Raw genomic sequence first — 27,207 nt, 5'->3', positions numbered from 1 at the left:
ATGTGTGTCTGTGAGATTCATTTATTACTTTCCTCATTACTTGTTATTTCTTTTATGGTGAGTAGATCACAATCAAATAACATAATGAACCAGATGCTCCCACACTTTACAAACTCTCACACTACTGACTGACAGCTGCAGCAGGACTGAGAACTGCTGGGTCCAAATCCCCTTTATTATAGATAACTATGCAATGATAGTATAGCAAACTTGGACTTTCCTGTGTTGACTGAAATTCAGGATGCCATTTTCATGTTTTCTTCATGTTTAGGTAGACTTGAAGGATAAGGCAGCCATGTCACACAATGTATTTCCATTTTTCTCCATTGAATGACGATACACAACACTGTCAGACACTCCACTGACTTTAGCACAGTGTTTTATACAGATGATGAATTATTTTCCTGACTTTACAAAGTTTTATCATGATGCTTGAGATAAAAGGAACAGAAAGAATGATGACGTAGTTGTGGTTTTGCAGTGATGTTCATCTTGTGTCTTTGATGCTTGTTTGCATTATCTTCAGAAAGATGTTTTAGTCTAAGTGAGGGAAAAAACCAAACACATCTTAAAAGTGTATAGGGAAGGGAAATATGTGCATAATGTAAGAGCATTGCTTGCAAAGAAACCAAAACTATTTATTGGACAGTCATAAAGTAGCAGTGTCAAGTATCTGACACTGTACAGAGGTACTGCAACTCAATGGGGTATCACATGAAGAGTATTAGTACAAAATTAAAAATGGAACTCTGCTTTCTGGAAGGATATTCCTCTTCAGTTTGTTTACAAAATTTCTCCTGTGCCCTGTGAGTCCCTCTAAACTATGTCGCGCTTGCAACAAGCTTCTTAAGTAAGCCCTTTAAGTAGACAAGCCTCTACTTAAAGTAGGAGTCCATGTGTCTCAGACTGCATGAAATTTCCTGTGAAAACATGCCCAAATGCTGCTTCTATCCAGTAATGGAATTTCTGATCTTGTCATCTAGACAGTTTTAATCTGATGTCTTCTTAACATTTCCTTAAGTTAATATTTCCATGGCTACTTCATGCCTTGCATAAAAAATGGCCTTTGAAAGTGGAAAATTATTTTTTATATTCACTTTTTGTTTTGACATCCTGGGATGCATTTTTTAGCACCATATCCAGGGAGGGATCTTTATTAGAATAGGCAGTAATAGATGAAATACAAATTTACTGAGCAGAAAATATGGTTTAATTACAATTTGAAAATTAGGCCCTTTGCTCACACTATCCCACTCAATGTAGGCTGTCATTGGTACAGAGTGGAGGGGGGTGGAAGAGGAGAACAGGTTTTGAATTAAGTGGGGTTGTGGTGTTTGATAAATTAGTGTCACTTAAAGGAGCTCTTTAATTCTTAACCTGTAGCCTTTAGGCTTCAAAAATGTGACATCTTCCCATTTACTTCTTAGTTAACTTAATTGTTTGCTTTTGAGTGAATATAGATATGTGTGTGTCTGTATATTTGTTGAAAGAGGCTAGAGTCACACTCTCCTTATTCTCCTTTCTTTGTTTGTACTTCTTTTTAAGGCACACTGCAGTTGTGATGGTGACAATTAGCATTACAACAAACACAGTTATGGTTGAAGAAACAGCTATTACAGTATTTTCTTGAGTTGAGCCTTTTCTTTCACACTTTTCTCCCATGTACCACCAGTTGTCACCTGCTGGACATCTAGAAAGCAGAAGAACAAACATGTAATGTCACTTAAAGATTAAAAGTGTGAAAAGGTCTACTTCAGAAAAATGACATCTGTGGTGCAATTTCTATATCTGAAAGCATAATGAAGTTATCTTAAAGTGGACTTGTATTTTAAAATTATCTTGAGTGGCCCGAGTGACCCACTGTCCTTACACACCTAAACGTGTTTCTTTCAGCTTCCTGATGTTTCACAGATTGTGCTTTCAGATAGAGCCTTTGCCAGAAATCCTAAAAGCCTTCTTGATCTTCTTGACCCCTTAGTGCTTGGTTGCAGCTGATCTATGGAGCTTCTTTTTTTTTTTTTTTTTTTTTTTTTTTACTTTTCAAATTTAAAGGACTTGTAAGAGCTTCCTTTGCCCTCACCCAACACATGGATAAGAAAAGAAATTCACAGCCCAGCAGCCATCCAGTTTTAGGACTGAAAACAACCTCCAGGGTTTGATTCCATCACCTTACCAGACCACAGTCAGCACACTCACCTCCATCTTTCTAACCTTGGTTTCTCCTTATGTATTGATTTTCTAGCTCTTGTCTAAGCCATTTATTCAGGACTAGCGCAGCCCTGAAAACATGTTTGCAGTGCATTGCAAAGATATTTCCTGCTGGGGAGACTCCGGGTAATTCAGCTTAAACAGAGGTATCACATTCCCACCCATTTCCCAACAGAAAATTAGGGTGAAAACTGACTGCTGGTCACACATTTCTATAGGACAGAAAGTAGGTCGCAAAGGCACTAAAGCTTCAAAAAGTCCAGATATGTCAGAAAATAAATGTTCTCTTCCCATAATGTTGAAATGAGGCATAAGATTGAGCATATTTTTTATTTTTATCTTATTGGAACCACTTCTTGACATTTACTCATATTTGTGACCTGCTTCTGATGAGTTGCACAAGAATTATTTTTTAAAAGGTTCCTAAATGGGGACATATAACACTTAATGCGTCATCCTGACTCCTGTGGCTCTTGGCCTTTATGTTTTCCTCACAGCACTCGCCCAGTCTACCTGCCCTGGAACAGCATCTAAGGTTACTGTCTTCAGTCTCAGAGCTTATTTGAGAGCTGGAACAATGCTAATCAGGCAGGTAGGGTGCGTAAATGCATCCACAGAGAATTAAATAAAAGTTGATATTAATCTTCTTGCAGGGCAAACAATCTTTTATTCCTCAGCTTTCTCTGCTGGTTTCAAAGGCAAGCGACTACACTTTGGTAACTCATGGTCATAATTTGCACTGTATTATATTTCTGAATCAAATTTTAAAATAATTTCTACACTGCTTCCTACATGATAAGTATTGAAAATCTACTTGAATTATATAAATGCTCTTTTCTTTCAATTACATTTATTTAACTATTCTACATTTTGCATAGGGAATTATAAAACTTGGAGTAATACATTACTTAAAATAATACACACATTTAAAATATAATTTACAGGAAAGTCAAGCAGAGGACTTCAAAATGATCAAGTGAGCAAAGATTTATTTCATTAGAAACTTTCATTACTCATCCTAAAACTGCATTTGAGAGTGAACAAAGGCAGTTACCTGCACACAGGTGCTCTGTTCACCATGACACAGACGCCGTCGTTTTCACAGGGGTTGTCTGAGCAGAAGGCTGGAGCCTCTGGATCTCCAGGCTGGGTGGTGCTGCCCGTGGTGCTGCTGCTGCTGCTGCTGGTGGTGGTCTTAGTGCCACTGGGGGGCTTGGTGGTGGCAGTGGGGTGAGGGCCAGGTTTGGTGGTGCTGGCACTTGTAACAACAGGGGGTGGAATGCTCGGCTGAGTTGACAGGAGATGCGATATATCTGCACAGTGAACCCACAGACAATAAGGTTTTTTTTCTTCCTATTCTAATGATAATTTCTAATAACAAAGAGCAGTAATCCTCTCCAAAGGTATAATGGATAAACAGATTTTTTTTCCTTTCAGAAGCAAGATGTATTTTGGAAATGTCCTCTAGAATTTTTTCAGAAACAGATAGCTTTATTCGAATTAATATATTCAAAATAATTTGCACAGGATTAGCATTGTTTTACACACCTTCACATGAGATAAAGAAATTACATTGTGTATGTACCTGTTCACAAATTTATTCAAATATACAATTTGAATTTAGACACAGGCATAATTCAAATACTGCTAAAGTGCAAATTGCATCCTATATTTATAACTACAGCACTAGTGACTTGGTATCTGACACTGTTTGCTGCATTGTAAAGAGTATCAGCTGTGTTTACATACCTTCCATTGTTAAAAGAATATAAACACCATCTTCTTTGATAAAGTTGCGGCTTCTAAGTCTCTCATGAGTTAAAAATGCACTTGTTCCAACTCCTGGACCTCTCATGTATTTAGTTCCATTGGGAAAAGTTGCTTCGGTTCCTACTTTATCTGGCCTGTCCCAAATATAGTTTGATGAGGCTTCCAGGGGGGAAAAAGGAAAAAAAGAATGTGAATGTGAGACTGCTCTGGATTTGTGTCTCAGTAGAAACCTCAATTGCCTGAGATTCCCCACTGATGAGAGGCACAAAGCAATGGAGATCTTCAATGATTTGGTTTAACCTGAGGTACTGAGAAAAGAACCTGCTGGAGGTGAGGATATTGGAGACCTAGTTGAAAACCTGTTGTATTTTCTTTTTAGTTCATTAAAGTGAGGTGGTCAAGAAGATAAGTAACACATCTATAACATGAGTTAATGCAGTGCTTCTCAAAAGAGAGTATTTCCTGCAGTAGATGTGGGGCACAAGATATTGGAGCAACCTAAATGATCACAAATCACTGAGGTTGATCCATCAAACCCTGTTCTAAAGCTCAAAGCTGAGCCTGATTGTCCATGAAAGAAACTGACAGAGGGAGAAAGATCTTCCTGCTCCAACACCTCTCTGGTTAGATAAAAAGTGTGTATTACAAGGCTTCCCTTGGGAATCGTGGACTATTTGCAATATAAGAATAAACAAGGGCAGAGAGCAAACAGACATAGGGTCAGAGAAAGAAAAGGGCACTGTGCCTGTAACAGCAGAAAGTACAAGGAAAATGTGCTTTTACAAATATCTATGGAGGACATGGTGTGGCGTGTCTTTCATTTACAGAGAGGACATTAATTCTTTCTCGATTAACCACTTTGTTTTCATGTAGAGGCAGTGTCACAGAAAATGCAAAGTAAAACCTACTGGTTTTAAAGTAATAATACGAATTGGATGGTTTTGTGCCTTCCTTCCTTTTTAGTCTGAAAGTCCAGAAAACTAATTCAGTGGCAGAGATGATTTCTTTTGGCAAAAAGAAGGATGTTATTATGGCTTAAGTCCAAACTTTATCCAATGCTGAATGTGGGTGTTTTCTTTTATATCTCTCTCTGTATAGATTCCTATCATTTCTCAGAGTTACTTTTTACCTCAACTGTCACACTGCCAAGTTATTGTGGGCAATGGCCCTTATCTTCTCACATCTTAAACAAGTACAGATTAGATAATATGAATCAGTACTTTGTCCATCTGGAGGCTTGTGCTGACATCACAGTACCTTTGACAAGGAGGGCTGGGATTTGTTTGATAGTTGCTTCACTTTTATTTGGTATAAACCACCTGTATTTTTAATTCAGTATTTTTCTTTTCATGACTTCTGGAAAACTTCCATTCTCATTAAAACAGAAATATATGTTTCCTCACAGAGCATATGAAAGAAATTTTAGGAATAGATCATCCACCTGTTTCTTATGCAAATGCAACTTTTAAATCCAGAGTCCCAGCTTAACTTGCTTGTTAGTTTAATTTTTTTCTTGTCCATGGATCAATATTATTGTTGCTACAAACATATGAAACATTCCAGAAGCTAAAAAAATATGCATTAATTTATACAAAGAGGAGATGTGACCCCTTGTCTTTTGGTTGTGTTTTACATGTTTGATTTTAACTAACCTGATAACTTCAGAGGGTCTGTTGTTATACTTCTTTGGTTTGACATCTGTTGACGAATATCAGGATGCTGGTCAAGCAGGATCATGGTACCTTGTTGCCATGGACAGGGCCATTTCAATTGATCATCGTTTGCTCCAGAAATCAAGGACAAGTATATTCCTAAATTAAATGGGCTATCAATGGTACCATTTACATACAAGCTGACCTGGAAAGCATATCCTTCACTAGAGTAAAAAGGTGGGCTGTATACTACCCCACCTTTCCCTGCTGGACTTGTGTTGAGGAGCTGTGTGAAATTTCTGATATGCCAGACATGGTGGGGACACTGAGTTTCTGACAAGTTGATGTCATCAATAGAGAGGCCTCCATTTGACAAGCCACTTCCTCTCACACCTTGAAACACAACCCGGAATTTACTGGTGACATTCAAAGAAACATGATGGAGCTGCCAGTAGGTCTCAGGTGAACCTGAAAAACAAGGATAGAGATTTCTAAGTCAGCAGCACAATCAAACACTGCACAGGTCTGTGGATCCTATACCAACCCTGTGTAAGAATTTTTCAATTCCACTAGCACTGGTGTGATGGACTATTTCTCCTGTAGATATTACTTTTTCAGTTCAAAATCATATTTGTTCAATACAGTATTTTAACAGAATTAATATGGATAATAGCACTTGTTGATGGGTTTTCAAACTGCTTTTTCTTTTACATTTTAAAATAAAATTTCATTAAATTAGTCCAGGAGTTGTGATTATTAAATCCACAAAAAGAGTTTCATCTGTATTGTTAAAAAGAAAAAAATCAGAACAAGTTATATTCATGTAACTGAACAAAAACATGCCTCAACAAAAAATACTCCAGAGGATTCTGGGAACCTAGAACTACAAGACTAGTTCATTCATTTGTCTTTGTATTTTTAAATGGCTTGCTGGAAGCTTGCCTATGCAGTAGCACTATTCACCCATCACATGATTAATGGTACTAAGGTCAAATGAAAGCCAGTCATTTGCAAAACCTGCTTCGTGCAATAGAACTTTACTGCAAGTTTGCTGCCACATCCAAAAGTGCCTGTACTAGCAAATTCCACTTAACTCCAAGAGCAGTGTACACAAAAGCAAAGACCTCTGCACAGGGGCCTTGTGAGGTCAATGAAAGTAGAAGATCCTTTTTTTTAAAAGTATGTGTACCAAAACTGTTTCTTTTGTGGCCTGGTTTTAGTCCATCTGTACAGAAGACCAGCTGCATTTATTGAACAGCAGGTACAGACTCATGCATCACTCTCCCAACAATCCAAAGCACAACACAATGGATCTCAAATATGTCTTAATTTCTTGACATTTTTCATTACTGTTCTAATTAGGAGGGAAAAAATTAACCAAGAAACAATAAGAAAAGCACCTCACTGTTTTCCACGAAATTGCCTTCTGCATAAGCTAAAGGATTTTTACATGTACTATGTGCAGTTCAAAAATCCCCAGCTGCCACAAACCAGTGGGAAGGGTTCAGGGATTGTCCCTAAGCCTCTCAAACAGTAGCTCAATGCAAACCCATGAAAAGCTCATCGAGGGTGTCAGACCATGGATGGAAGGGGATGTAGTGTCACTCTTACTTCCACATTATTGACTGCATTGGTGAGAGTAACTTCTCACTTGAGAGAAGTGAAACAGCTCGGGGGAAAAGTGGTCTTGAACCATTCCTAAAAGTTTTGCCACAGATTGTCAAAATAGGGTGCTGCTTCTTTGGACAAGCTTATGAGATCAGAGTCTTCAAAGGAAATTATGGACTTGAGAAAGCAGGAATGGGAGATGGGGCTTAATAGACACAAAAGAGTGTTTCTGAGGAAGGCTGAAGTCTGGAGAAATTAATCTTGGCATCAAAGCAGGGTTTGAAAGAGTTTGGAGGGCTAAGACTGATGTGAAGTCCGCCTTAGCAACTCTTATGTTGCCTGTTAGCACAGAGGGCACAGACAGTGAAGCCATAGAGGTGAAGAAAATAAAAAAAAACAGGCACTGTCAGTAGCTGAGCCTAAAGGGGCAAAAAGAGACAGAAATGATACCTATTTAGTAAAAGAACTTGATCATATCCTTCTGAACTTGGTGTAGGTGAAATGGAGACCACATAATAGTTAAATATTTGAGAAAGCAATTTAATCACAAGGTGACTTTGTCAATTCTAGCTTAAAGAGCTCTTGTCCATTAGCTGACCTCAACTGATCATTCTGTAGGCCACAGGCTCCTAAAACCACAAGAATTTAATCTTCTTCAAGCTACAACTCAAATCATGATCTGTTGCACATATATTTCAGTTAAGTAATTTAAATTTTATTTATATATTTTAAACTTAGATATTCCAGGGTACTTATGCTTTCCATTTCTTTATTATACTTTCTTATTAATTGTAATTTACTCTAATATTCCAACTTCATCAGCTGCTATTGATACCAGCAATTTTAGAACAGTTAAAATGATTGCTCATGGAATTTTAGCTAGTTTGGCGAGAAAACTATCTTGATAATACAAGAGTCTGAAATTTGTGGTAATTTATTATATTATAGGAAAGCAGCTGACTGAGGATCTGTCAGGTATAATTTCAGCAGCAACGAATCAATTACATAGATAGAGAAGAAGCCAAAGAACAGCACTAGGAAATGAGTGACTTTGCCACAATAATTTTCCTCAGTACTTTGAAAAATACTGAGGATAGATTAAAACAAAACACAATTTTATTCCATACCTTTTATCTCCTTGATGAATCTCAGAGTGCCATTTGGATTGGCAGACATGTACTCCCTGACCCAGACATTCAGCTGGTCACTCTCATTACCACTGTTATATAAATAGAATTGTAAGCACTGAAAACCTCTTTTGGGATACAGAATTCGGCTCTCCAGGACAGCTGTGCTACCTTCTCCTCCAGCACTGGTGTCAAAATGCATGAAGTAGCCAGAATCTGCCAAAAGTCAATGAGAAATTAGCAGTAGAGGGGAGAGAAAACAGAATTTTCCTGGTGTATTTGGTTTCTTAATGCTGTATTGTAATAACTCTAGAAGATACAGTCAGGTACAAATCTCTGACTGAGGACTCTTAATTGTTCACCTTTTCCAAAGCTACAACTATTATCTTTGCAGCTTTTCTCCTAATTTCATTATCTCTAGCAAACTGTACCCAAACCATGGGTTTTTGCTCTTTACCCAGTGCCAGTAACTCACAGTTGACACTCTGGAGGACTGATTTAAATTCCTCAACTCTTGGACCATTCTGGCATGTCGAGATACATCTAGCTAGATTGTCAATTAATTTTTCACCTCAGCCCTGATAATACACATTTCAAAATCCTACTCCTGTCCAAGGTCTTATTGAGCAATTATTCAGAAAAGCAGCAATCTATTTGGTGTGCCTGCATCACAGGTTCAATGCTTTATATAACTCTCATGACAGGATGTGACACTAAGACAAAAAAAAACTTAGCAAAAGAGATAAGGACATTCAATCCTCTGAAATAAGCAGATAATCAACATATCACATGATGTCCCTAGGTATGTAGATTTATGCTGCTTAGTTAAAAAACAAACTGTAATTTGTCAAAAAATAAGCAGATAAGGCCAACCTTGAAGGAGCCCTGCATAAAACACTGCCTCTGCAGAAAACACTTCCCAGAAAGATAAGAGGTTTTTTCTCATACCTTTGCATTCTCCCATATTAGTGTGATCAGTATTTGGCCCAGCTGGAACCTGAGACAAACGCTGCCAGTCACTGTTATCATCTGAACTTTGAATCATGCCACATATATTTTCAAGTTCAAAACTGCATGTGTCCATGAAGCTTAGGGAAGAGGCTGACATTAAAAAAAAAAAAAATTGTGAATCTCTATTACACAACTCATTTTAATTCTGAAGGTCCAAAGCTGTGAGCAGAGAAAGACTAAATGCAAACACCACGTAGTCAGATGATCAGCATTCATACATACAATGTACAGGAACTCAAAACACTCGCTGATTAACACTGACATTAATAAGATGTCCTCAGGAACACTCTGGGCTCTCAGAAAACACAGGATGGCATCTGCTAATTATCATATCATGTCTTTTTTTGTTAAAGGACTACTAATTTCAACCCAGTCCACACACCTTCGTATTATAGTCAAAAGATCCTGAGACTTCCCATTCTTTGTTCTACTTTCTTTGGGCCAGTCCACACATGGCCACAGATTTTGATAGAAACTCACTTATGTATCAGCTGGAGTGCTTACTTTGAAACATAGAAGAGCAGAAGCTATTTGACTGGAATAAACAAATCTTGATTGGCCAAACATTGAATTAAAAAAAAAAAACACAACAAAATTTCAAAACAAAAACAAACAAACAAACAAACAAACAAACTACTTTTTTTTGTCCCAAATGTATATTTGGGACCAGTGGATATTTCTTGTCATACAAATTTTACAGTATCCTTCATGTAGCAAGTGAAAATTTAGGTAAAGGAAGACTCTGCAGTTTATGAGAGGGAGAACACCATATTTTCTCTGTCTAAAGCAAACTCTGGATAGGTGAGAGATAGCACAGTCCAGGTTTATCCCTGTTCTTATTTTTGTTTCCCATCATACCATGTCTGAGCTCATGTGTAATACAAGCCATAATTTGAAAACACCTCAGTTAATGAAATATGTTTTAAAGTATGTATAAAATATTGTGGCTCAAAGGTTTAAAGGTTTCATTGCATAACAAAAAGGCCCTGAGAACCACAAAACTCTACCCCAATAACATATCAAATGCTTCACTTAAGTTGCAGGTCTGGGAAGTACTTAAGTATGAACTGCTGCCAAATTCAGTTCTACTGATGAGATATTTTGTGCTGTCCTCACAGAAAGCTAAAAACCCTCTAGAGGCTGCAAGGTAGTCAGAAGTGTATGGCAGATATTTTTTAAGATACAGTTCAGTACAATGTTGTAAGATCTAAGAAAAGGCTTTCACGGCAGATGTTATGCTGACTGCTGGAGAAAGAAGGTAAGCAAAAATGGGGAAAGAAGGTGAAAGAACTCTTTGAAATCAAAATACAAAACAAAACATGAAATTGATTTGGCCAAGCAGGAAGGAAGTAACTGAATGACCTTAAGTATAAAGTGCTGGCTGGCATGGAGAGTTGACCTGAATGCCAGGAAGACAGAAAAGCAAGACTCAGTAGATTATGATGTATTTCTGAGATTCAGTCCTGAAACAAGTGAAGGGGCAATGAGTGAGGCAGGTTGTGAATTCCATCTGCACCAAAAGCCAGATACTTGCTTGGTATATAGTTAAAGACTGGACTCGGAAGAAAATACAGGGGGGGATGAGTGCCAAGTCCTAACTTCCAGAGGCTGAGGGAAATCTCATGGTCAGTTCTGCCAAGCAGTATGCTCCAAGGGGAAAGCAGATTAAAATCTATTGTTATCATATGGCCTGAAAGACAGCAATGAATTCCAGACTGGAGTAGCACTAAATTATCAGTCAGTATTTCTTATGCTGTGGGGTTTTTTCTTCAATTTAGGAACGAAGTTTTACATTTTTAATGCAATTTCCTGCCCACATGAGCCTCTAGCAGAAATTTAGCTTAAACATTTCCTTAAATCATGTTCAGCAAATGAAGTAATATTTTGTGTGGGTGAGGGCTGGGAGCTGTGAAGCACCATCCTCCCTGGCACAGGTGGGTGATCTGACAATATTCATGTCTCTGCAAGTATCATCCACACTATACACATCACATGAAGCCAAGGGATGGACTGAGGAGTAGGGCAAGTCCTGATTGCACTGAAGGTGGTGGAAGTTTTGTCACTGATTTCAGGAGGACTGAGACTTTTTTCATTTGGGGAATGTGCCTATGGGTTAAGAATAAAGTTTAAATGGCATGAAGTATTTCCTTAATGCATGAGAATGATGGAAAATAGATAAGATTAATGGAGAGGAAGAAGGACCCCATCCCATATGAAAGACATCCTTAGCTGTAAGCACTTTTACAATGCCTAACTGACTGTGTAGTGAGTGCTAGAAGCTAAGGCTGCATATGTGTATTCAATTTAGACCTACATTAATAAAAATATTTTCATCAGAATTTTACACTCAAAAAACTGCACCATTTTAATAAACCAGTTTGATAATTGTTTAAGCAATCTGTATAATAAGGCTTAAAATACACTTATAAGCCAGGACTCACTACTTGGGATATTGTAAAAGTTTTCTTCTGAGTGCCAGGGCACACTGAATGCAGCAACAATTTCAGAATTATATTCCAATTTGATAATGGACTTATCTAGATTTCTCTGTCTCTTACTTTCATTCAGCTTTGCAAAATAAACCCCACCTGAGCAAAATAATTCTTTTGACCACTTTTGTAAGAGACCTGATTTGAAACTAAACATGAAAATTTAGAAAGTTTGCATTTATTCAGAATGGCATCTGTTACCCTATTTGCATGAATAGGGTATATATGAATAGGCATGAATCTGTCTCACAGATTCCATGGAAGTGGAGTAGGTATGACAGCAACAGCAAAGATGCTCATTTCTGTGCAGTGTGTGAGCATCAGCTGTGGAATAATACAGGGAAAAAACAAAAGGCTTTGTGCAGAAGCACACATTTTAAGCAGCCACCCAAGGGATGAACAAAAGTCAGCTGCTGAGCAAAGCTGGTTTTTAACTAAAGGTCAGATAAAATTGCACAGAAACCTCTGCTACTCAGCAGTGTTTCTGCAGGAGGAATGTTATTTCTAGCTGTACCATTATTTCTGGTGTTTTTAACTCAATTCACTTCTCTAAATATGTTAGTATCTCTTTCCTTTGTGTCTGGATGGGTCCAGCATGTATGTATCACCCTCATTTATTTCAAATTATTCTTTCAAATAATATAAAATAAATGGAGAAACTTACTACAGTTGTAGAGCCGGTTCAGTTTCTGGAGGTCGTACTCACTGAAACCCATTCGCTGTCCTATGACGTCAGTGAAGTCTGGTATGTTGGTGATGATGGTGGGCTCAGTTCCATTCCTGAATGCAGTCTTGCTGTAGTGCATCACAGAATTGTAGTCATAGGGAACATTCAGGAAGTCTGATTTTTTATCATCATATTTATTGAAATTATGTTCTTTACCTAAATGGCAAAATTGAAAGGCAAGATTGTCTGTGGCTCAAGAGAATCAAATTTTAATGTAAAGACTTGCAGTGACAGAGAATCTATCACAACATTTTTTGTAGTAATTTACTTGTACTAACTCTGTAAAACAGTTTTATTTCCAGTCTAGGCCTATTTACTTTCCTCTTTCAGCCACTGATGACTTCTGCTGGATGAAGCAAAATCTCTGCTACCAAAAAACTATTTCCTGTGGAACTTCTTATAAACTTTGATGGGCTTTTGATACTCAAGACTGGAGAGAGTGTTTCAGTACTCAAATTACAGCAATTTGCAACTGTTTCTAATCTATAGTCTCTGATGTTCAATTGCTAGTCATTTTAGGTAACAATAAACAATTTAGAGTTGTCATCAGATATACTTCTAGAATTTAGTTTTACAGATGTTTTATGGAGTATGAGCAAAAAACCAGTTGCTTACTACTCAATAGGAAGTCAAAATTTAAATCAGTCAAAATACAGGAACTATATTTTGGTCAGTGTAAAAAAAAATGCAGCAGTTTCAAATGTCTCACAATAGTGGAGCTTGTCACTGAATAGTCAGCAAAATATAATGGAAATCAAATAACAGAGTCTAAGTAATTTTCGGTAATATATAATTGCATATGCACCTGACTATTGATCATGACTAAAATCAAATGCATTAGATTTAATCATTATCCTGTTTTTCAGTCTTCTGTATGTATCTATGTTAGTAAAACATCAAGTCTGCATATATAACTTTGTTTTTGAACAGCCTGAAAGTAACAGAGGATGAGGACAAGCTAAAGAGGCAGAGACAGAGCAAAGTCCTGAGTAATTCTGTGCCATCTCTCAGGATTGTGCCAAACATACCAACACTTACAATTCACAAGCTGCATTTCTAAAGTAATTGCTGGTGTGACACAGACCCTGAAAAGTCTCTCCTGCCTGCTCAACTTCTGAACACTCTGTTCTCTCAGGTCTGCTCCTGGTATCAGGTGTAGCAGACAGGCAGAAAGAGGAGGACCAGTGTTTTCACTGGAGATTTTCTACTGGTTTTGGTCACACTGGATTTTTCAGACTGGATGTTGGGGGTGGGGGGGTTTATTATTTTTATTTCATTAAGGGCTTCTAGAGTAACTAAATTATCCTCTTCTGCTGCCCGTGGTACAACATGTGGCATAGCAGGATTCAGATCTCCAATTAGAGCTTCGGAAACTATCGTGGCACAAGCAATTACAACAGCAGCAACAAATGAGAATTTGTGATTCAAGTAGATGTCCCTTTATATTTAATTTATTGATATACTGGCTTTGAAAAGTAAGTCCAGACAAGAGAATAGCATGACCACCAAAAGATGCCTGGAAAGGATGTTCCACAGCAAACCAGAGTTTGAGAGGAAAAGCAGAGGAGTGACTGACCAGACTGAATCCTGTCCCAGACGATGCTGACATAGTCATCCCGGTCAGACCGAGACTGCTCATGCCAGAATCCCAGGGCGTGCAGGAATTCATGCTGGATTGTCCCAATCCTGTCACAGCTGGCTCCGATGGAGAGTTGCTGCAAGCCCATTTGCCTGTTTCCCACTAAGGACCAGCAGCTGGCAGTGACATAAAATGGGAGAGGGCTCTGTGAGATACACACCACCCCCATGCCATGCAAACCTCAAAACCAGTCTATTCAACAGGTATATTTTTAACCTGAGCATTGAAGTCACATTTTGTTACGGAGATCAGTTTTCCACTGATCTGTTCTTTATCATACCCCTTCCTCTCACACTTAGCTCCGTTTCAATGAACAAGAAGATGCCCATCTCTGGCTCTCTTAGAAGAAAAATATTGAGCTATTTGTGACAAAAGAATTCTAATTCTGATGATGATTTCTTTAGTACTCTGCAACATCAAAGGTTGTGGGCACATAATTTTCAGCTAGACCACAATATGTGTCTGTGAGCACACTTTGAGCATGTCCCTCTCATCAAGAGAAGTGTGTTCATGAACATTCTCTCCTCTGCCTTCCTCTGTACTGTTTGGCCTTTTACTTTGCATGGGGCTGTGGCTGCTAGGCAAGGTGTGCCTCTGCATGCTGTGTTTACCTTCTGACAGGTTGATGGTTTTGACAGTACTTTTCACAGGCTCTTTTCTTTCTGGCTGTCTGTGAGCTGCTGTGCTAGAGCACTTGCTGCTTTCATACACTCCCAAGAGCAAAACTGCAGCTGTGCTGCAAGTTTTTATTAAAGGGTGAAAGAATTTAGTGAGTTATCTGCACAGGCCAATAAAATGGCACCCCATGTCCACAAACTAGCAGGCACAGAGAGCTACATTTAAATTGATATTTTATGTAGCAAATAAATCAATATTTACCCAATGAAGTATGTAAAATTAATCGGGCACAAAATATGTCATAGGATTTGCAGTCCTATCACCCCAGAAATTTAAAAATACAAGCACACCATGTGCTTTCAAACTCCGTGACTTATTAGTGCAACATATTCCCCAGTATTTCATTTTCCACAGAGCAACGCAGGCCTTGCCTATTGATTACTCATTAAAATCACAACATGAGACCTCTTAAGGAGCACACGTAGCATCCATTATTTCAAGGTCTTTCCTTGAACAAGGCCTCATAGTGATTCTTGTGTTGAGCAGAAGAAGTCCATCACAGGCCTGGGTCTACCTCCTACCAAAGCCACCTCTGGCTTCACAGCTGCTGCACAGTGCACAGCAGCCTACAGCAGGCACATCCAAGACACTTGGCAAAAGTAGCATCCAAATGACAGTAGGTGCAGCTGCCCCTTGCCTTTGGTCTGTCAAATGCCTACAACACTCTCAGTCAACAGCCACAGAGGGAGCATACACACTGTCTGTGCCACCCTGCACTGAGAATAAAGTTAGGTGAGTGGGACATGGCACTCCAGAGCAATGGGCACATAGAATCCTGTGTCAGCAGTGTTTTCTGGAGGGGAGAAAGGTGAGGAAAATCTCATCTTTCCCCAGGTGTGTGAGAGCAGTACTGCCTGTGACTCAATGGTTCTGCATTGCTATCAGAGGCTGGAGGAACAGGGGAGCACTTGCTCTGACTAATCCCACTACCCCCCTTTTGGGCTTGTAAATAGACACATGCCATCAGTTGCAGTGGTGCCACTTATTTCAGGCACATTTTATACTAATGTCCTGCTACTAATTTTGTTCCCACAGTATCACAGATCACCAATAACAGATCACAGACACTCTGATTTACCAGCACCAAGCTGGAGAGACAGGGATCTGTGTCAATCTAATCCTGCATGGATTCCCTTTGCCATGTGCAACAGTGGCAAAGAGCTGAAGTGGCCCCAGGAATGCTCCATGAAAACCTGATTTTCCATGTGGAAATACTATTCATCTTTCCTGGTCTATTAATCATTTGATTCTACCCACACCATTTTAGTTTTCCTGCTGAATGAATCCTGCTCTTCATGAGAACAGTAAGGTGAAATTGCACATCCATTGCAGGTTTCCAGACTCCTCTGTGAACTTTGCAGTCACATCCTGCCACACCTGATTACCCTGCATTTCTGTAATTCACAATTACATACCTCATGTGTTTTGCTCAGCACACAGGCAAGAGTTAACATAATACTAGTAGTAACCAAGGTTAATGATAGATGAAGAATGTGTACAGGGAGAGGGCTCCTTGTATAGGGCCTTGATATACTCTGTACATACACCAGAGACTACAAATGAATTTTTACACAGGGCAGTCAATACAACAAAAGACAGCTGGCTTCTTTTGTGGCTGGCCTCATTTGAATTCAAAAGGGTAATCCAGATGAGAACTTTATGGCTTACTTCAAATCCTTTTGACAAAAAAGTTCCCCCCACATTCCTCTCTCTTATAGATGCAAGCCAAGATCAGAAAGGCAAATATGTGATTTATCAACCATTACTTCAAGTGGTAAAATGTTATGTTGCCAAGAACTTTGTGTGCCTCTCTGCACTGTACCCTCTGGGCTGAGGTCTTTAGTCAGCAGATAGAAGAGTCCTAATTGATTTTAAAGGCTCCAAAATATTAGGAACAACAGAGCAAAAATGGGTTGTTTTACCCAGCTTACACCAGAAGTAAGAAATGGCTTGAAATGAAAGCAGTTCATTCAGGGTCAGTCCTGATTTCTTTGTAAAATCCAAGATGACTCACTGAAACTGGATGGACCTTTTCAGGAGACTGCACCATTTAGCTCCAATCTTTCAAATAGTTCTGCTGTGGATGTGTCAGCTAAGGTGATGGAAACACTTCAGGGCAAGCCACACACCAGGCAGTGAGGGCAAGATATGTTATTCAACTAGAAGGATTCATCTTCTTCATCATTATGACTCATCTATTTTTAATAGACATATAAATGAAACGTTACACAGAGGCCTCCTACTTGCCATAGGCTAAATATTGTGGTTCTTTTTCAGGTACAATTATTAGCAAATTCAATGCATACTTTAGGGGATGAAGGATTACAAAATTCAGCTACATGAGTTTTCCATTTAGCTCAAAAAGCCGGAGTCATTAGCACAGAGAAATGCATTGCTCCCTGAGTCTCCAATTATACATCTTTTAGAGCTGAATTTCAGTGTCATGTGTACAGCATGAACAGCAGCAAATACAAGGAGCCAGACACCAAAGAAATTTTGAAACAATTATCTGATACAAATATCTCAGAACAAGCCAAAGGGAAAGAGAAACATTTTTATTATCAGAAAATCTTTTCCCATTTATGAATGTATTCTCATATCAGGAAATGAATTTCTGAAAGCAAATTTCCTCACCAGGCTATCAAGCTCTCCCTGTTCTCCTTTTCTATAAGATAAATGATTCAGCACAGAGTGAAAAATATATTTGTTCTTATTGCACTGTTTTGACAGAGAATATCTTAGAAGGGAAGAAATTGGGATAATTTTGACTTCTTTACTGGAGTCTTATTTTGCAAAATGTAAGAGGAAATAGCATGACTATTAATCAAAAGAGGTAAATAAAGTAAAATATCAGCAAAATATCTCAGTGCTATACAGAAATTTAAAATATTGCTCTTTTATCTGAATGCTCATGTGGTGTTGTTGAAGTGCAATTCCATTGTTACATTCAAACAAATTCATTGCCCCACAGTGAAAACTATTCTATTTCTCCTTGTTTTTTCTTTTCCCCTAGAAGCCAAGGTATACTAGGAATGTCCAGCTGAAGTGATATTCCCTATATTCAAAGATCAGTCAAGAACATAATTGCTTTGTTTCTGATATCTTTTACCATGTCTAGTAAAATACCTCTTAAAAGCCTTGATTTCTTCTTATGTTCAAGATAAATATCAGTAGAAATTCATTACTACTAGGGTAATACCTCTTTTAGAAACTGTAGTAGTTTAACAAAGACTGGGAAAATGGAGACAACAAAAATGTAAAATTATGACCAGATATATGAGTTTTAGGCCATGAGAATAGTCTGAAAGCAAACATAATGAAAATTATTTTGAATTACTTCTCTTACCCACTTCCTTTGAACACAGATATGTAATTCTTCTCCCTTTCCCAAGGTTTGAAGTCAATACAGGTTTTCAGTCGATACTGTTCAAATGCTTTGAGGATAACCCCCTTAGCATTCATTTCTGCAAAGCAAACAGTGTTCTTGTTAATATTGAACTGAAAGATTTCTACTATTACCCATATGGAGCAAGTCCCAAGGGTGGCTCTTGCTCCAGCAATCTTTGATCAAAATAAACAGATCTTTGCTGGATTAAGGCCCAAGTGGGGACCTAAAAAACATAAATTAGGGTATTGTAACACTGTATCTTACTCTTGTTTTGCTCCTCTGTAATTTTTATTTGGTACTTATGTATCAAATATGACATGATGAGTATACAGAAGGATACTGTATGGGGTTTTAATTTTGTAGATTCTTTCATATATTTTTTGAGATTTATGTAAACAAGTATTAAATAGATAGGAAATGAAGACTTCATATTTTACCTAATACAGAATGCAGGCTACAGATCCCTCACTGAATTTCTCCAGCACTTGAATTTTTCAGAATATATCTGAAAAATTCAAATAATCTGTTTTATCTCCTCTAAGCAACTTGCATAGTTTCGACACAAAGATTTAAAGGATGGAGTCAAATTATGGTGTGTCTCTGACTCACATTAGGGGAATCGGCAATGTGCCATTGCAAACTCTCTGTCAGAATGCCATTTTGCCCTCACTGCTGTAAATTATATAAATGGCCAAGTAAACTTCCTGTCCTTTAAAGTATCTTCCATGCCCTCTTTTCATCTCAGCTTTGTAGAGTTTCATGTCTTAGACACAAGATTTCAAAACCAAAAGAATCTGCTGGGCCGTAGCAGGGTAATAATTCAAGAAAGGAGGTGAGAGCCAGCTTTGATACCAAGATTATAAATCCCGTTTATGCACACTCAGCCCCACTCCTGCTGTGGGAAATGGCCTCTCTAGATTGAGGAAAGGACACCACAGGAGCTTTATCAAGCTGTGCTGAACAGTTCAATCAACACAACATACAGACATGGTGAAGGGCAATACTGTACCCAGGCTGTCCTCAAGGACATACGGGATAACATGGGGCCATCGATAGTTGTCACCAATGATGGAGTTTCGTTCCTGTGTCCAAGAAAGAAAACAAGCATGCAGTCCTCAGTAAAAAAGGGATCTAGCATCAGGGACTACAATAGTGCTAAAGCAAACCTACAATTCCAAGTAAGACATAAAGGAAAACAATGAGCTCAAAAATCTTGAAAGATTACTCAGAGGTCTGAGATCTGGGTTTGAAATCACTTCATGTCCTTCACTGGTGTCTCCAACTTCTGCTGCATTTTCTCTGTAGAAATTACCCAAGTTTTTGATGCATGTGCAAGAGAGCTTCTGCTCATATGGAAAGCCTTAAGATCTAAAGTCCTGGAAAAATGTACAGAGATTAATAGTTTTGTAATTTTTCATAATGCAAGAATTTGTTTCTGTGCCTTTAGCAAGTGCTGTCCTCACTTCAAGAGGTATATTCAGCATATCTCCCAAAAAGGAGAGTAAAACACTATTTTCTGATTACTTTCAGAGTGCAAGACACTCTGGGGGTTTCCTACTAGATATTTTTGAGATGTAAATGTGATTTTTTTATTCATTGATCAGATAAGGATGCTGACCAGATGCCCTAAAATGTGGTATTAGAGATCTAAATTTTTCACTGGTTTTAGTAAATCTACTTACAAGAGGAAGGTTTTGCAGTGCTGCTCAGTAAATTTAACTGGCTCAGAATAAATATTGTGCAGAGAAACAAAGAATTCTTTTTATACAAACCTGCCTGGATGATGATCAGTGCTGCCTAATCTCTTAAAAGTGACAACGTAAAAAAGGAAACAAGAAGCTAATAATATTGATTTAATCACTGATGAGATCTCATGCTGGATAATGTTTCTGCAAATGCTGTTGACTTCTTCACTGTCTATGACATTTTGTAGAATTCCATCCCCAATCATCTTCAGTTTATTGTTACATAAACAGCATTTATTGTTTGTAAGAGCAGGATGCATCTATTATTTCCATGCCAGTGATACTTTACATTTAAGTCAATGACTCATTTTTAGCTTTATATTTTTATTTGAACTCACCCCAGGAAGTTTGATGTCTCCTTCAAAGAGGTCTAGTCCTAAAGCTAAAGGGAAGAGGAGAATAACATTCGGTTATTATATTGATCTATGACTACTATAATGAAAATTATAGAAAAAAAATTGAGACTGAATTTTGAAAAACCTTCATTTATGTCAAAGATGTCCTGATCAATTCCTCCATCTATGTCTATTTCTGAAAAATAAAAAGACAAGTGAGGTAGGACATTAGCCCTTGCTGTTATCTTTATGAAGTGTGAAAATTAATGCAATAACAATAATAGTAATTATAAATCTGTGTCTGTCCTAGCAATGTTTATGAGCAGCTGGTTTTGTTGACTGCCTCCCATGCATACAAATAGATCTCTAAACTGAACTCACCAGTTGTCTCTGGAGCAGGCTGGGGAAGGGAAAGAAAAAAAAGATATTATTAGAAAGGCAGATAATGAAATGCAGCTCGCGTTACTTTCTCAACAGTATTAGAGATGTGATTCAAGCTCAACTGACAGCACTTAGCACACGGCTTTGTGTTGGACTGACTGCACCCACTGCCTCCTCATTTGACTGGAAATCTGTATTTGCTTGTCTGGCAGCTTTGTGCCCTCCCCACCTCAGGGTGCCCAACAAGTAATTCACCAGTACTGCTTCTGTAGAGGTTTCACAGCTACTTTTTCTCACAACTCAGGTAGTACTAAGTTGTCCTTCACAAATGGGAAAAAAAGGAGCCTGTCATTTCTATGGATTCAAGCTATTAGTCAGCAGCTGTGCAGAGCCTATGGAAGCTGTGCTGAACTTCCCATCACAAATGTGAAGATGTGAGGAGAGAATGAGTGGTCTGGTGTTACCCAGTGAGGCTTTGAAGGACTGGGTACATAGCCCAGGTCACTTCAGCCCCAGTTCAGTGCCCTACCTGGACTCCATTTACCTGAGTAATAACAACTCATACACTCCCTTTGCAACATGGAGAATCCACAGACCATAATGAGATAAAGTGACATATGTGAGATATACATAGAACAATTTCATTGCCATGACATCCCTATAGAATCTAATCTTAATTATTTTATTTAACTGGACACTTCATTTTTGGACTACTTTGGACATACTTGACATAACACTACATTACTATTTCTCACATAGTGAGTAAATCATGAACAGCCATTCTAAGCAATCAATCCTGCTGTCTTGTATTTGTGTGTTTAAATAGAAGTTCACAAACTGAAGATAAAAAACATCTTCATATTCTAAAATAAATGTGACAGCAATTCTGGAAAAGAGTGTGGAATTTTTACTTTTTTTTTTTTAACCACAGTTTTCCTCCTGTGTTTTTTTCTCCATATAAATAATTTTCTGTACATGCAGCTTTGCATGTAGGACTTCTTTTTCTAGCGTGATAAGCATCTGCAACTTCCACTAGAAGTAATGAACAACACAAAATCAGAATGCTGAAAAAAAGCAAAAATCAAGCCCTAGGAACATTAATTGTAGTAATCTCCAATATCTGTACAATGTGTAAGACAACACTATGGACAGAATATTCAGGAGAGATTCAAATGCACATGTTCTTCTAGATCTAAGTTTCAACACATAATGATGGGAACAATTTTGAGGGAAACAACTTGAGCCCTAGAACTGACTCCATATAAAAATTTTAACCAAACACAGAAAAAAAATCCTACCTCCCGTGAAATGTCAAGGTTCAGAAAGAAAGCTTTGAAGTTGTCAGGATGTCTCATTTTAGCTTCATAAGGGAAGATTGATTTTTAATCTGAAATTACTGTCTTTTAAAAACTTCAGCAAATGGCAGAAAATATATTGTAAATACAAAGGCCAGAAATCTCATTTTATGATTCACCAGAACTAAAATTCACTCAAGGTGTTGCTTCACAGGTTTTGTCAGATTTTGATCACTTAATCTCATTGCCTAAGAGATGAAAACCATTTTTTTTCCAAACCAAGTGGAGGCTATAATTTTTATCTTTAAGAAACATAATTCCTAATTGGTATCAGCTGGCATAGCAAACATTTAGTAGCTAGCTGTTCTATAAACAGCCAAAGTTTTTAATCAGCTTCTCCTGCCTCCTTTTTCTACTTTTAATCAAACTACCACTCACATATGTCTTTGTCCAGTCTCAACCTGACCCTGACCAAGGTCAGTCTAACTTCCCTTGAAGGGTCAGTTACAGAAAACACTGAGTAGAATCTGTTTTCTGACTGAATTTGTTCTCAAACAGCCCCTCTTCAGCACTTTGCATTTTCAGAAGTTTTTTAATTTGTCAGGTTTTAAGCGTGGTGACTCTTAAAAACCCAGTATCATTGCGGAAAACTGACTCTATTGAAAAACTGGTTTCAGAGTTGGGCAGATGCAAATGCCCAAGGATTGATGCAAATGCTGAAGGATTGATATTGATCTCACATTTCAAGATTAACTGGAATTTAGGTTTACATTGATACATGAGGAATAAGGATGGGGATTTGAGAAAGAAAACCCCACAACTGTATACACTCACAGCTTAATAACTGCAAGTATCTTGTTCAGACAAACCATCCATACATTTGAAATGTCAACAGACTCCCCCTACATGTTGAAGTTTCATTGCATATATATCATACTATTGCACTTTGTTATCACTGCACAAGACAATTCATTATCATTGTGCATAAAACAGTATTTACATATTCAAGTATTGAAATTAAGCAGCTTGTAAAACAAGTTGCAAGTACATGGGCAAAGTGTGCAACACACACTTTAAAGGCTTAATTTGCTTTTAAATTCCCACTAACACAGATTTCTTGGAAGAAAAAAAATTACCAGTAACATTTGCAATATTAAAAAAATTAAATCACATTATTGCATTTTATGTAAAAAATTATTGATGGAGGAGAAGAATCACACCCATATATCCTGAATCCCCTTATAACAATTAATGGTGAGTAAAAATTTTCTGCCGTTCCAATAACTATAAACTACAATGTACCCATATCTACTAATCAGAAAGTATAACTGTCCTAAAGATACAAACTGGGTAACTCCTGGAAAAGCTCCTCTAGCAGCAGCAAAAGCTCACAAACTGAGATCACTAGCTAAGTACAGTGGTATTTTTGGTGCACAAATCAAAATGTGAGTCCACAACTGAATGAATACCAAATGCAGTGAAATCCAGGCTGGTCGTCAGTGTCTGTAAACTGCTACTGAATGTTTTATACTGACAGAATCCCTTTTATCACATCTTTCTACTGTGTTCCAAAAAAACCTAGGTTTTTCGTCCTGTGAATCTCAACCGCAAAATACTCTGTTTCAAAAGCTCCATCTCTGCATACAAGTGTCACTTGTTCACATGGAAGTGACTTTGGTCTCAATACAGCCTAACAAAATATATGATGCAATTTCTAGGCTGTGAAAATATTGTAAACACTCAACAAATACACAGTTCATAGTCTCATGCAGAGGAAGGTTGTGTTAGCTGAAGTGGCCCAAAGAGGAATCTAATTTAGTCTAATCTAATTCACATACACAAATTTCTGATCATTTTTAATACCAGAATCTAATTTTGGACATGGACAACATGTCACTTAAGACATTGTAATGGTTGGTTAAACCACTTGTGAGAACACATTTAACTGACAAAAACTTCAAGTGTGTCTTGGACAAGTGGGAAACAACTCATCTATTATAATCATGTAAAAATCAGGTAAAGGGACTCACTCAGTAATCAATCAAGAAACAAATGGATAATTCTTATGTGACGAGAATATCTATGGCACCACCATGATGCCCTGGCATTACTGTAAGATGATCTACCTCACCTAGCCTGGACATCTATTCAGATGGAATATACTAATCTAGTTTGGATGAGACACTTAACTTATCAGTGATTTTTCCGGATTATATTATTTTAGTATTGACATCTAGAAATTTGAAATTAGCTCCTCCTGGCCACAGAACACACGGAAATTAAATAATTAGCCCTGGTGGTCAGAACCGCTCTCTCACACAAGAGCTGGTTTTTGGGAATCAGTTTGATGTCAGGTTACTTCTGGATCTTAGTAATACCTTGTATCACCTACTATAGGCTTTAACAAAGCCAGTGGAATCTAAACAAGACTGAGGCTTGAGTTTCCAAAAGACTAAGGCAGAGGCACAGGTCGTGTGAATAGTAAGGAAGGATGGGATTGGAGTGGTGGGGAATATGGGAAAGTTTGGGTTGAGGCTGAGAGCTTAACTTAAGGAGATGTCTGAGCATGGGTCAGTGGAGAGGAAGAAGATAAGGCTGCCATAGGCAGTTACGTTGTGTAACTTCAATAATGTTATTGCACTTACGTAGTGTCATAAAAAATAATGCCTTACTCTCTAGATTACCCTGAAGTAACAAACAACTGAAACAAACTTTCACAAACCTTTCGATTTTTGTTACCTGAACTAATTATATTGTGTATCACCAAAAGTTCCTGACCTCTACAGCAAAGCCTCTCAACATGAGCAAAATGCTACATTTCACTAAAAAAGGCAGGTAATATCAAAATCTCAGCTGTTACTTTTTGACCTGAAATATTTCATCTGGATTGGAGGAACAGGAAGCATTAATTTCCAAGCATATCCAGTGGCTAAAAAGGCATAAATTCCAATAACAATTATATTGTGTTGTAGCAAAAAAAACCAACCAAACAACCAAACCAAACTAAACAAAAAACCAAACACATCCCAAACAAAAACAAAACCAAAAAACCACACACACATGAAAAAAAAAAAAAAAAAAAAAAAACGAAAAACAAAACCAACAAAACAAACCCCAAAATCGCCCCCCAAAAGCCAAAACATTCAGACATGGACAATTGAAATAAATTTCATTTCTGGATTTTAACCTCAGACTAGGTCTGGTAACTTTGAATACTAGTGGACATTTTGCTTAGTTGGGGAACACAAGGTAATCTCTCTCCATGTATAGCCAAATCTATGAAAAATAGCAAAACTAAGATCCCAAGGAAACAGGAAACACAAATCATTTATCTCTCCCATGCAGACAATAACAGAATTATATTGATTCTGGAAAACAATAATTAAGTCCTTTCCTCTCAAGCTCATCTTAAGCTGCATTATTTTCTCAGTCAGATAAAGAATATATATTCTTTGTTTTCTTACCAGACTCCAGACCACCTGAAAAAAAAGACAGGTAAGAAGCCCAGGCACAGAAAACAAGCTCATGTTGTTCTCCACTCTACAGTTGTGTGGATAGAATTTTACACCAAGTTGGTATTTAAGATAGTAAATATCATAAATCAGAACCTTTGTCCTCTCAACAACAATTAACTCACCTTACCTATGGTTTTCTTGTCGAGTAAGCACATCATTGTCAAGTAAGTCCATTATTAGTGTATTGCAATAACTAACAGAAACATTTTAATTATATTTAAGAACTGTTGTGAGAAATAGTGTTGAAGAAAAATTGAAATACAGGGTGAAATAGAAATAAGAAGAAGGAAATACAGGGGAAAGACACACCGAAACACAGGAAATTCCATCTAAATTTAAGGAAAAATAAAACTTCTCATTGTCTCAAGCACTGGGACAAGTTGCCTAGAGAAGTTCTGGAGTCTCCTTGATGACAATCAAAACACAACCAGACAGAGATCTGAGTGACCTGCTGCAGGTAACCCTGCAGCACAACAGCGGGGGAATGAGCTAGGAGATCTCCAGAGGTGTCTTCCCACCTCAGTCATTCTGTGATTCAGAGAATAAAGGTGACACTAAAACCTTTTGAACAACAGAAAACTAGCAAGACTCTTGGCAAGACATAAATATATTAATAATTGCACATTTTTTTACAGAAACTGAAAGTGAGAAATGTGTGTACATTAAAAAACCTATCAGCAACATAATTTGGCCATCCTGCTTTTGGAAAATGCAGAGCTATTTCTAGTGTGGATATATGTGAGATACTGCATTTATCACTAGTGTAAATAATGGCATCCTTCTCAATTACTTAAAGATTCCAGTCAAATGAATTTTTTCAATGTCAGTACCATTCTACTGTCACCACTGTCTGTGACTCTTGGGTATTTTTTTCAACTTCAACCACCTCATCTACTTCCTAGCTGTCAGTGAGTGCTGGGATTGCCACAGCTTCTCTTTAGGCTTAAACTGCAGGTACTTGTGGTAATTGTATGGTCAGGCTTTGCTAACCTTTTACTTTGTCAGACCAACTACTTGTATAGACTAACACAAAAATTAAGAATGGCATTTAGATTTTTTTATTGTAAATTCAGACTCACAAAATTATTATATCAAAGTTAATAACATGTTGCATTCTATTTTAACTATCAAAGATGATAAGAAAGAAAGATCCTAAGTAATGAGGACACCTAAGCCATTTATAGCTGCTCAGATCCAACCTTATCACATCATTGTTGATGCATTGAGAAGCAGTAGTTGTAGATATTATTGTTCTTATAATGGTATGGTCTTTTTCTATGAAAGCAACTAAATATTAAAATTCCCTACTCTCCAATAATGATGGTGTCAACTGGTCTGAAATCAGTGTTTGGTAGATCAAAAAGCTCTTTTGTCAAGATTTCTTCTGCAAGTTCAGCAGCCCTTGAATTCTGCATGTTGTCATCTCCAGCTGCTGGGAGATTATTAGTATGGATTCTGGAGGATGCCCGTGCACAAAAAACCCTGAAATCCGACTGTGGTTGCAAAGCACATTTGTTTTTATTAGATGCAGTACCAAATTATACATACCGACCCCTGGATTCTTTGAAAAGCTGCTGAGCAGGAGAAGGAGATGGAGCATGGTGCTCAGGTGGGAGGGGCAGGCAGGCACTGAACCTTC

The 27,207-nt window shown here is 37.7% G+C and overlaps 1 protein-coding gene across 6 annotated transcripts; it reads right to left on the bottom strand.

Moving 5' to 3' along the window:
* Window positions 1-362: 362 nt before the first annotated feature.
* Window positions 363-27,207, bottom strand: MEP1B (meprin A subunit beta). Of its 6 annotated transcripts, none has more exons than XM_085572054.1 (15): window positions 25,518-25,646; window positions 20,759-20,777; window positions 20,523-20,573; window positions 20,381-20,424; window positions 19,307-19,379; window positions 18,256-18,373; window positions 14,169-14,347; window positions 12,530-12,748; window positions 9,314-9,466; window positions 8,366-8,581; window positions 5,631-6,098; window positions 3,958-4,137; window positions 3,263-3,521; window positions 1,618-1,690; window positions 363-540 (listed from the first exon to the last, which is right to left on the bottom strand). In XM_085572054.1, the coding sequence occupies exons 1-15, from the start codon at window positions 25,578-25,580 to the stop codon at window positions 523-525; spliced, it is 2,133 nt and encodes a 710-aa protein (XP_085428180.1). In that variant the 5' UTR covers window positions 25,581-25,646; the 3' UTR covers window positions 363-522. The 6 variants fall into 6 exon arrangements, with proteins under 6 accessions (XP_085428180.1, XP_085428179.1, XP_085428182.1 ...); XM_085572053.1 differs by lacking the exon at window positions 363-540 and having other exon boundaries at window positions 1,268-1,690; window positions 5,631-5,789; window positions 5,889-6,098; window positions 25,518-25,651; XM_085572056.1 differs by lacking the exons at window positions 363-540; window positions 25,518-25,646 and adding an exon at window positions 27,117-27,207 and having other exon boundaries at window positions 1,268-1,690.

This window comes from Lonchura striata, chromosome 2 (genome assembly GCF_050655825.1).
Source record: "Lonchura striata isolate lonStrDom1 chromosome 2, ASM5065582v1, whole genome shotgun sequence".
NCBI lineage: Eukaryota > Metazoa > Chordata > Aves > Passeriformes > Estrildidae > Lonchura > Lonchura striata.
This window is presented reverse-complemented; position numbering and strand designations above follow the sequence as displayed.

Bases quoted from the DNA above. Each gene is read 5' to 3' on its own strand.
- MEP1B (XM_085572051.1), bottom strand. From the start codon at position 25,580: ATGAGCTTGTTTTCTGTGCCTGGGCTTCTTACCTGTCTTTTTTTTCAG. The intron at 14,348-18,255 runs GTAAGAGAAGTA...TGTCACTGCCAG, and splicing joins TCTGTGTTCAAAGGAAGTGG to CTGCTGGTCCTTAGTGGGAA. The intron at 12,749-14,168 runs GTCAGTCACTCC...TTTGCCATTTAG, and splicing joins CTGGGACAGGATTCAGTCTG to GTAAAGAACATAATTTCAAT.